Source organism: Sinohyriopsis cumingii, chromosome 4 (assembly GCF_028554795.1).
Source record: "Sinohyriopsis cumingii isolate HCF-2022 chromosome 4, ASM2855479v2, whole genome shotgun sequence".
NCBI lineage: Eukaryota > Metazoa > Mollusca > Bivalvia > Unionida > Unionidae > Sinohyriopsis > Sinohyriopsis cumingii.
Window position 1 is genome coordinate 111,087,297 of NC_142964.1, and position 11,989 is coordinate 111,099,285.

The window sequence follows — 11,989 nt, forward strand, 5'->3', positions numbered from 1 at the left end:
ATTCAAGTAGAAATGAATATATTAATCAAGATCAAACCTGGAAATATCTTGAGAGACTTGCAAGCTACTTTTATTTGAAGGTGTACTTCCTGTGGGTGACAAAAACACAAAGACAATTTGAGTGGCTGACAGACATCATCCGGGAAGTGGAATCTACAGACCACAAGAATCTGGTCAGCACGCACATCTTCATCACGCAGTTCCAGCAGAAATATGACCTTCGCACTACCATGCTGGTAATAATACTTCCACCTATTTATCTTTTCGAAATGGTATGAAATATATTTAGACTTTATGTTGCAATTGTAAGAAAATTGCATACAACATCTGATCTTTGTAGGTAAAGCTACTTTCCAGTGTCTGTCGGATTGTGCTTTTTACGTCTTTCTACTCATTAGGGCAAATTTCCTCTTATAAAGGTCATACATATAGTTCCTACAATTAGACGCCCTTCTTAATGACAAATTTATTGTTTATCTCAAGACAATTGCTATATAGTTATTGCATTACTTCAACTTAGCTATCAAATCAAATTCAATTAACCGTCATTATTTAAATTAGACACATTTTTTTCCAGTATATATGTGAGCGACACTTCCAAAAAATAGCAGGCAGGAGTTTGTTCACTGGACTGAAGGCAGTCACTCATTTTGGACGTCCTGAGTTTGTGGATTTCCTTCGTTCACTTCACGACGAACATCCAGATGTAAGAAAAATAGATTTCCTAGAAAAGGTTCATTTTATATAATTAAGTTCGAAGATGTTTGTGAATATGCTGTGCTTCCTTGGCATTTTCTTTCATTCAATTGTTTTTATACTTCAGGCACTATCTATTTACTATTCGTTTTTGGTAAGTTTAATGTTCTGATCATTCACGTTTTATTTTAGCAATAAAGTACTTGATATGCATTAATTTTTCATTCAAGGTTGAACATCCGCAATCTTTTGAAAATCGAATATGCTGTATGTACGATTTAAGGCTTGTATGAAGAAAATATTTCTTTAGCTGTAGGATTTAACGTTGCAGAGCTAGATGTGTTGTACCTGTGATATTTTTCACCTATATGATGATTTATGCTAGTTTGTTCTGTTTGTCTTCTCCACAGGTTAATCAGATTGGTGTATTTAGCTGTGGTCCACCTCCAATGACCCTAGCAGTGGAGAAGGCTTGTTCCCAGGTCAAGCAATTAAAGAACTTCCCCTCTTACCAACATCACTTTGAGAACTTCTAAGACTGAAATACACATACATATAGTTTGCACTTTGTTCTCACTCAGTAGTATTGTTTCTTTAGTTGAAGTAAATAGCTGCAAAACAAGGATATTAATTCAAAGATATCCATACCGAGATTGGACAAGTATATCTTCATTGTGGTCGAAATTGATATTTCATATGCCAGCTCACATTTTCACACATAGATGTACAAACATATCTCTGCGGTCACCTTATCTCAGCGGCCACCAGATAATAACGATCATTGTAATTTTTCCCGTCCAATTTTCTAGATAAATGCCATGAATGTAACAGTCACATGCCGTCAGGGCTCAGCTTCCAGTTGTTTCCTAACCAATGTTTTCTCTCTGCATATAAGTGGCCACTGCCGTGTACGTACAGTGCCTCCTAAGTCTACGCAAACTAAATCTTTGATCCATTACTAAGGCATTGTTTGGAAAAAGAGAATGTTATGTCATTCGATGTGCAAGCAGATTTATCAAGTTTCTTTTACATAATCCAGTCAATAGATATTGTAACTTAACATGTCAACATGTCAGGTTCGAAAGCGAGCTAGTTTTAGGGTAGATGGTCTAACCAATTTGTTTGCTGGATGGTGGGATAAGTAGTTGAGTTATGAAAACAGACATGGAAGTCGCCTTTTGTCCGAGTGTGACAGGTAAAGTTATACCTTTAGACAGGTAAAGTTATACCTTTAGACAGGTAATGTTTTATATATTCAGCTATTTATCTTTGCGTTAAAGCTATTTAGAAAGAAAATAGTTTGTCTTAAAGACTAGATATCATTGGGATTAGTGTCGTTAGATATTTAATATTTTATGTATAGGCAAGCGAAGTTTCGATTCATGGGACACAAGAAATAGCCATTGTCATATATGGTTTCTGTTGATTTTTCATTCATCACAGCCTTTTCATATCAGCCGACTGTCTTTCGATCTTGTCGAATGGAGACACATGTGATATTGATTAGTAAAGAGTGAACAACAACTTCCAAGCCTAACTTGTAAAAAGCTGGCTAACTAAATAGGCAGTCCACTCTTTTACAGTCAGCAGTCAAATTAGTGACTTTCATGATGTACAAAGTAAAGATCTGTGCTTCGTTTAAGTCGGTGATGATTTAATGTATAGGATTTATTAAAGTGAGCGGGATACATTAATCCCGGGTGAGACATACATTTGGCAGAAATAACATATATGCTTATGTTAAGCTTTTGAAGAATATTGCAAATAATAATAATAATAATAATAAACTATAACCAGATTAAGTGCGTGGTATTTGTTGAAGAACCAATTTTAAAAAGGTGAAGTGTGTACAGAGGTAACATGTGTTATGCCTTATATATTGTTCTGATTTATATTCTTTGGAATTTACGTCGTATTCATTTATATTCTTTGTATAGCGACAAACGCTTACAATATTTTAACTAGCTATGGTAAGGCAAATAAATAAATTACTGCTTCTGTGTTCTTTAAATGATTATATTTGTTAAATGAACCTATTTAATATTTTAACCAAGAAATTCACTGCATACGTCATGTGTTTGACATGAATGTTTTTGTACTGATTTTAGACACATACATACTATCCCTCAGTTTGAATTATATACTAATTTTAATTTTGCAGGCACATTATTCTGAAAGCATGGCTGATACTAAGAAACAGAGATAGTTTAGAATTGATGTTTAAGTTTGTAGTATAAATAAATAATCATTATATATGACTTTATGAACAAATGAAACAATGAGTGGAGCACGTCCTCAGCAATGAAACGTTTTATGAAAGCGTGACCAGCTCTGACGTATCTCACCTAACAATAATTCAGCCTATTTTGTGTTTGTCAAATACCGTAGCACAACACCATGAAGTTATTGTGTTCCGTGATATCATTCTCATTAACGTTATTAATTTCGTGCCTGTAGTCACAACAATATTTATGTAATTCATTATATGTATTTTGGTTTGAAATTGGTTGTGATGTTATTAATATTTCTATATGTGTGTGAAATTGAAAATAAATGATATTAAGCTGTAGTCATGCGAATGTGTATTATGTCACTGGATAATGAATGTTACGTATCAGGTGTCTGTCATTGAAAAAAGATAATACAATATAATATAGTAGACTATATGAGCATGAATAAAGCATCTTCATCAATATTTTTCTGACCAATGGTCATTCTGTATTAGGAATTAATTTGGCAATTCATAAATATTTTTATAAATCATTTCAAGAAGATTGTAAAACATGTCGGCTGCTGATAAAACATGATGATCTATAAATCTGTAAATATTTGAACAAATTGTTTCATTGACTTTATCATATAAAACTCCGATTGATAAAAAAACCTGCTTCATAAAAGGTAAATTTACAGAATTTACACAAAAACAATTTATGATATGAACTTAAATTGACGCCTATAAATAGCACAATACATCTTGTTTTAAACTATAACATAACTTTCTCTGGCTTAAAGAAATCAAGATTATATACCAGTTTACACAGAATATGATCATAAATGAGGAAATCAATTGTACATCCGTGCTTACTAAGATGTAAATTAGGTTACATACTGGTTTATTTAGCCTACGATTAGAACTAACGATAATAAATTTGCATTCAAGTTTAATTAGTATAAGACAGATAAAGAAATCAAGTTTACATCCTCACACTCAGACTAAGATAATAACTCGAGAAAACAAGTATGCATCCCCAATATCAGAATAAGTTGGTAACTCAAGAAATCATGTCTGCATCCCCAATGTCAGACTAAGATAATAACTCAAGAAAACAAGTCTGCATCCCCAATATCAGACTAAGATGGTAACTCAAGAAATCATGTCTGCATCCCCAATGTCAGACTAAGATGATAATTCAAGAAATCATGTCTGCATCCCCAATATCAGACTAAGATGGTAACTCAAGAAAACAAGTCTGCATCCCCAATGTCAGACTAAGATGATAACTCGAGAAATCGTGTCTGCATCCCCAATATCAGACTAAGATGGTAACTCAAGAAATCATGTCTGCATCCCCAATGTCAGACTAAGATAATAACTCAAGAAAACAAGTCTGCATCCCCAATATCAGAATAAGATGGTAACTCAAGAAATCATGTCTGCATTCCCAATATCAGACTAAGATAATAACTCAAGAAAACAAGTCTGCATCCCCAATATCAGAATAAGATGGTAATTCAAGAAATCATGTCTGCATCCCCAATATCACACTAAGATAATAACTCAAGAAAACAAGTCTGCATCCCCAATATCAGACTAAGATGGTAACTCAAGAAATCATGTCTGCATCCCCAATATCAGACTAAGATAATAACTCAAGAAAACAAGTCTGCATCCCCAATATCAGACTAAGATGGTAACTCAAGAAATCATGTCTGCATCCCCAATGTCAGACTAAGATGATAATTCAAGAAATCATGTCTGCATCCCCAATATCAGACTAAGATGGTAACTCAAGAAAACAAGTCTGCATCCCCAATGTCAGACTAAGATGATAACTCAAGAAATCGTGTCTGCATCCCCAATATCAGACTAAGATGGTAACTCAAGAAATCGTGTCTGCATCCCCAATATCAGATTAAGATGATAACTCAAGAAATCGTGTCTGCATCCCCAATATCAGATTAAGATAATAACTCAAGAAATCGTGTCTGCATCCCCAGTGTCAGACTAAGATGATGACTCAAGAAATCAACTTTACAACCCCACTGTCAGACTGATGATAAAAAACAATCGAGTTTTCAGCCCCATTTTTAGACTAAGATGATAATTAAAGAAATCACGTTTACATTCCTAATTTAAGACTAATATGATAACTTAAGAAATCAAGTTTACAAACACAATTTCATATTTAGATAATAAGTAAAGAAAACAAGTTCAAATCCCCAGTTTACATTCCTAACCTCAGACTAGGATAATAACGAGATAAATCAAGGTAACATCTTCCCATTCAGACAAAGATGATTAATAAAGAATTGACATTTCTTTGTCAGCTTATTTAGCCAAAGATCATAATTAAAACGAAATATAGTTTTAATCCCAGCTTGCATTGCCGAAGTTTATAGCTATGCATGTTTAGCGTATAGTTAATGGCAATGTGATAAACTGATTTTGGACTTGGACACAAAAATGTTTCTCTGAAGCAATTCAGCAGGAGGAGTTGAGTATTACACTCAACTTTAGGAGCTTATTCAATAAGTAGAAACTTCATGACTATAGTGTTACAGATTGTCATGAACTTACGTTGCTAATAGCACAGAGCTATAGATAGATAGATAGATAGATAGATAGATAGATAGATAGATAGATATGGGAAAATAACTATGTCTGCAGCTATTTACCTTCAACTGAGTTGGTTACCAGCCGCAAAGCGATCACTTCATGCGCGAGGACCGTAAAAAAACGTTTAGGAAATGATGCACAGAAACACATGTAAACGACTGATCAGCGCACCTGTTGAGTCTTGTCCAAGCAACAGGTCTAATGTGACAGAGATGAAAGTCATTATCAGAATGTAAATCATCTAAAATGCCAAGACAATCAAGACATAAACCATTTCAACTTCAAACTTTCAAAATAGTGACCAGGGGCTGATTCATAAGTATGGTCTGTAGATGGTGTGTGTGTGAAATGGTAAGCGAGGTGTCTTTTGGATATAACCCTTTGTGTAGGCCCCAAGATCTAAGCCCCTGACGCCCCCGCATTTTAAGCGTTTTCAGGGCTTCTTAAACTACCTAACCGTAGTTTCAGGGGTATTCCCCCAGTTTCTCCTCTCTCTCTCCGTTCCTAGCCTCCCAACAGCAATTGGAAATTTCTCATAGAACACTTACACGAGAAGCTACCTGAATTTGTTTTCTATTAATATCGCTGAGGAAACAAAATTTTCAACTAAATTTTGAGACTCTAACTTCTAAAGATTTGCAACATAAATGCAGACGTATCAAAAGAGTAGCAGCTCCTTTCCATGACTGAAGTTAGAAGAATTCCATATTGTTACAATGTTTACGAGACGTATCCATATCTTGGGCACATGTAGGGTGTTATTTTGTTTTACAAGTTAAATACTTGCGAAGTGTCTCATGTAACTGCAGTTTAAATCTATTCATATATCAAAAATAAACAATTTGAAAAATTGAAATATATTGAGCAAATCAGACAGACTGATGACGTAAATGCAGAGTGTCAATTTAGGGATAGCAACGGTTATGTATGTCTCACATATGTTTCATAAATTCCTAAATTTCGTGTTTTTTAAAGGGTGCATAAAAATGGAAGGAAAATGTGTGCCTACAATGAGATATGTTGCAAATACGAAACCACATAAGTGTTTGTTTTTTCTTCTTCTAAATCTATATAAATAACTCGTGTGACATTGCTTAGGAATATAAGTCTGAGCCTGGTGATCTAAATGTATTCCTTCACCCTATTAACTTCGTTTGTTCCGCCGGCTTAGAAAACAATGTTTTGTCTATACGTAGGCGGATCCAAAGGGAAGTGGGCGGGAGGGTGGCCGGGCACGCACGCGATTTCCTTAATTTTTTCTTTCCAACACTTTCAAACTGTGCCCACCATAGTATCTTTGGTATTACCGCACCGGTGACCTCGTGGTTAGAGCGTCAGCCTCGGATTCGGGAGGTCGTGGGTTTGAACCCCGGTTGAGTCATACCAAAGACTTACAAAAATGGTATTAACATCTCAGCGTTAAGATGTTAGTGTTATGACTGGTCGGCCTGGTGTTAGGATAATATGACTGAATGGGGACATCATGCTACATGTCTGTGGCAGGATACCCCGGTGCTAGTTCACTATAAACTGCCTTACTACAGACATCGTAGCGATATGACTAAACGATTGTTAAAGCAACTTTAAAAATCCTAATCACACACACACACACACACACGTTTTGTATTTTTCTCCTTTTTCTTCTATTGACATTTGACCGTAATTTACCGTGGGGTTAATATTGACAAAATGGCTGCAACAAATTGTAAGCGTACAATATTTGGACACTGGAGACTTGAATCTGTTTCAGCCATGTAGGAGAGGAGCTAGCGAGAAGGTCAGTTCATTAATGTTAGTCAGCAAACATGGATAATGAAAAGTGTTCACAAAATGCAAGTTGCAGACCTCAATGATATCCAAAAGGCCTCAAATTCCTGACATTGTCAACAGTTGGTTTGACACACAGCCCGACATAAACGTTTTTAATACAGTGTCTCCGCAAACTAAACACATAATGGATCTGGATGATCATATTTGTACCCCATATACATACCTGCTTTACCTGAAAATTTAAATAACTAGTGAATTATAACGTTGCGCATTCATATTATTATTAAGCATACTTATTTCTGTCTAATCTTGGACTAAATATCCATGGCTTAATGTTAACTCTGGTAGCCCACCGGAAACCAGGGAAAACAGATTTACTTTTATATCTTCTGAAACATGATTTCTAAAATTATTGCATTATATATTTTAGTTCCAAAATAACCTTGTATTAAGTAAACGTGTGTCGATATTTCTTTGACCAGTTACTAATATTTGTAAGAGGTGTTACATAGTAATGCCAGTTTATCGTGGCTTTATATGTAAGGAATTGTCATCTTTGTGCCAAAAATGTCATGATTATTATAATACGTTAGGTATAACTGATTCGGCCTTTTTTGGTGATGCATTTCAGCGGCTGCATTGGCTATAAATGTGTAAGCAAAATCTTTTAAATCTATTATGTCATAAAACAATTTATTTAGATGAATAATTTATTTATCAATTTAATCAATATATTTGAAGAAGGAACAATGCTGAATGCGCATAAAATTATCTTGTAAGAAAATACAAATTAATCACTTCAACTATGTGCATGTATGTGGAATCAAACAGAACTCATCGCCCATTGATGCTATTAAATATGTGCGCCGCGCTAACCTGATATACTGGATCCACACCTGCTATGTATTTCTTCTGAATAGTTTAACTGAGCAGCTGGTATATTAACCTCCGTCAAAGAAAAAGGTATATATCAGGTGATAGCATGGGAGAAAAATGGTTTGTAGCTTTCATAGTCTGATAGGATATCTTCTAGAATAGAGTAATATGAAGCCAGTGAGAGGTAGAGACAACAATTGACCAACCACGACACCCAATTCCCCAAAATTGACTCGCTTACTTTTTATCTTCATGTACTGTTATGTATATTATTATGCTCCTAATTACAAAGTTGTATTTTCACTTTTGAATAAGTATTGATAGGCGTAATACTCGAAACTGTCTTGCTTCCAGAGCATATATATATATATATATATATATATATATATATATATATATATATATATATATATATATATATATATATATATATATATATATATATATATATATATATATATATATATATATATATATATGTGTGTGTGTGTGTGTGTGTGTGTGTGTGTGTGTGTGTGTACTTGGGCTAGGTGCAGCCTTGTATGCCAGGAGGGCTTTTCTCTTCGCCTCAGTCACGGGCTCCATCTCCTACCATTTTGCCTCATACCAGTCGGCATTTTTGCGCTTCTTCTTCCCGTAAGCAGTGATGGCTGAATTGTACACAGAGTTACGGAAGGGGGACCACTTGGAGTCGATAGTGTCATTAGATGTCGCTTTGGTGAGCTTCCTGCAGTTTGCTGATGAACTGCTGTGTTTTCTCTGGGTTGCTTGCACAGCAGGTGCATGGGCGACCCTTCTTCTTGGCGTGGTGCAGCTTCTTACATATTATTCGCACCTTGCTGGCCACGAGGGAATGGTCCGTGTATCAGTCAGCACTGTGGAAGCTGCGGGTGAGGAGGGCACTGGCTAGTTCCGCACGCCTGGTGATGACGAGGTCTAGCTGGTGCCAGTGGCGGGAACGTGGGTGTCTTCATGACACCTGGTGGATCTCCTTGTATTTGAAGAAAGTATTGGTCACACATAGGCTGTGGGAGCAGCACATCTCCAGCAGTCGCTGACCATTCTCGTTGATCTTTCCCCTCCCTTAAATTCAGAGACAGGTGGATCAGGTCTCATGGTCAGCTCGTACTCAAGCATGGAATTCCCCTTGTAAGTGGAGGATTCAGTGCTGGGGATACTGGATATTGCTTGATCCAGAGCCTCGTAGATGGTAAACTCCGTGAAATCTGTTTTGAAGGCAAATCTAGTTAAATCTTCTAAGCCGCGTCAGGTCCCTGCACTAAATGTCAGAAGGCATTTAGTATACTCTTAAGCGTGATTTCTTCGTGACAATCCAAAATAAAAAAGCGTTTTAGGTATTGTACTTCCCGGGAGTACTAGCAGAGCTGTAGCAACTAGACATCCACATATTGGGCCTTCCGAGTAGCCTTTATGCGTAGAAACACTAGTACAAGTTCATCCCGCATAAAGACACCTCGAAAATGCATCACTGACAGAGTCATCAAAGATACATCAAGACTGATCAACGGCGTCCACAACCAAAGACCATATGCACTCGGGAATGTTTCGCTCCGACTGGATAGTTTAAGACTATTTCCTTTGTAGTTCGTCTACAAGACTGTATGCGTCTATCAGCAGCCGAATTTAGAGCCATTCCTATTGTATCCCATAAGGCAGCTGCTTCTGTTACCGCGAGAGCTGCATCAGCCATCAGCTCTCAGATCCCGAAAGTGTAAAATATGTTACCACTTCATTGCAGTTACGTCACCTTTGGATACGATATCTCTAATCTCAACGAGATTTCCTTTTGTTTATCCGCATTAAAATGACTAATTATTGATTTCACATTTCTCAAAACTGTAAGCTACGCTAAACGTTCGCGTTCATTTGCCAGTTTACCAAACTCACGACTTCAGCTCATTTGTAAAATATGTTCAATGAGCAATAAATAATCATCCAAAGTACAGCATGAAAATAAAACTATGTCTACATACAATGGTAGGTTGTGTACGTAGTCCAAATCCAACGCTCTCCCAAGGGACATTTATTTTTAAGAAAGGTAATACCTACAAAGACACTTACAGGAAACAATTATAGGTTCAAAATATTAGATCTTGACGGAGTTTCTGAAAGGTTAAAAATTATATATAACAGAAATAAACAGCCGAGTGAGATAAAAACCAAGCTAAGACACCGAGTCACTTGAAGGAAAGAATCAGATTTGGTGACAGCGCTTGAATGATGAGTTATGAATTTGCCTAATACGAATTTGCCTAATACGAATTTACGTTATGGCCCATATACAAGGAACAAATGAACAAAATACAGGTTCTTAAGGAACACAACATCCAGTGTTGATAAAAGAAGAAGTCTAGACTACGGTTCACTTACAGATACTAGGAGACCGGTGGTCACTTTGTCCTTGTGATACTCCAGAGGATGCTGGTTAAAAAGAGAACTTTAAAAAAGTATATGAATTGAGATGATGTATTTATAATCGACTTTCCAACTGTTAGTCGCACACACTCTAGTAAAATAACAGACATTAAATCGCAAATGACGCTTTATTCCAATTAAGATTTATTCAAACTCTAATCATATAAATTTAACAGTAACTTTATAGGTATAACAGGACTAAGAAGTTTTGCAAAAATACCTAAGGTGGTCATTTTCTATCGTTGACCCAATAACTTGTACCTAACTTTAGCTGAAGATATACCTTTGGCTTCTTAATGAAGATCCGTATTGTGGGCGAATGATTAATTTAGATATAATATCTTTATTTCTACACAACTTAGACAAGATGACCCAGTTGTGTTCCAAGGGACAAATCAAGTTATTTCGCTACGGTAACCTTCATGTACACGTGCATAAGACCAATAGACCAATTCCGCATAAACGTTTCGTTCAAAACTGTTCATGTAGTTTATATATCGTCCGCAAAATATCTTTGTTAAAACAGCTGTTTATTTATAATCTTGGAGAACAAGATGGCCGCTATCGCTTAACCGGCTTGAAGCAGCTGTTCTGTTTTTTAGTGACATTTTCATGATATTTGTGTTTGTTGCCTGTTTTCATCTTCGTTATTGTGTTCATTATGTATTGGATGTTAAATTCGTATGTGTTTCTTCATCTCCTCGTTTTGGAAACGAGAACAATTAGACTTTTTCTCAGCTGTCTTGCTCCACTGTTTTTGAACAAACCGCCATCACATGATACTCGCCAGTCAACCTGTTTATGCTACGATGGACCCTCATTAATTGCTTTAAATGATCACTCCTTGGCTCTCTACACTACATTGTGCTCTAGACTAAACGAACTGGGACTACATTCATCATTACCGAAATATAAACATAGGCGAAAAAAGAAACGTTGTTTCAAAGCTGGCCAGCGTAGAACAGAAAGAAGAATTCCAGTTATCTCCCTTATTTCGGCACAACCATTTTAAAATAATTAGACCGTTAATTTAGATAACCTATTTCAAATCCCTATTAATTCGTCAACCTTTCTGTCAAATATCCAAGAAATACATCTGCGCATTGCATTATTCATTGCCCAGTCAGTAGGACCACCGGAAAAGCGCACAGAAATAGTTAATTTTATCAACGACCAGAATGTTGACATATTTTTCCTGACAGAAACATGGCTAAAAACATCAGGCGATGAGCCCAAGTGTGCGGATCTAACACCCACTGGTTACTCCATCAATTCGTTCCCCCGTAATTCTCGCAGAGGTGGAATTGCTGTTATCACAAAGAAATCCATGATAAAACGTCTTAACTACACCACAACATTCAATTTCGACCACAC

General features: G+C 36.1%; 1 protein-coding gene across 1 annotated transcript in view; it reads left to right on the plus strand.

Moving 5' to 3' along the window:
* The window catches only part of LOC149801886 (dual oxidase 2-like), a 63,342-nt gene extending 60,077 nt beyond the window's left edge, over positions 1–3,265 (plus strand). Inside the window, exons 29-31 of the mRNA XM_089956266.1 lie at positions 81–236; positions 578–706; positions 1,107–3,265. Of these exons, the coding sequence (XP_089812392.1) occupies positions 81–236; positions 578–706; positions 1,107–1,232 (411 nt within the window). The 3' untranslated portion in view covers positions 1,233–3,265. The remainder of the gene's footprint in view (positions 1–80; positions 237–577; positions 707–1,106) is intronic.
* The last annotated feature ends 8,724 nt before the right edge of the window (positions 3,266–11,989 follow it).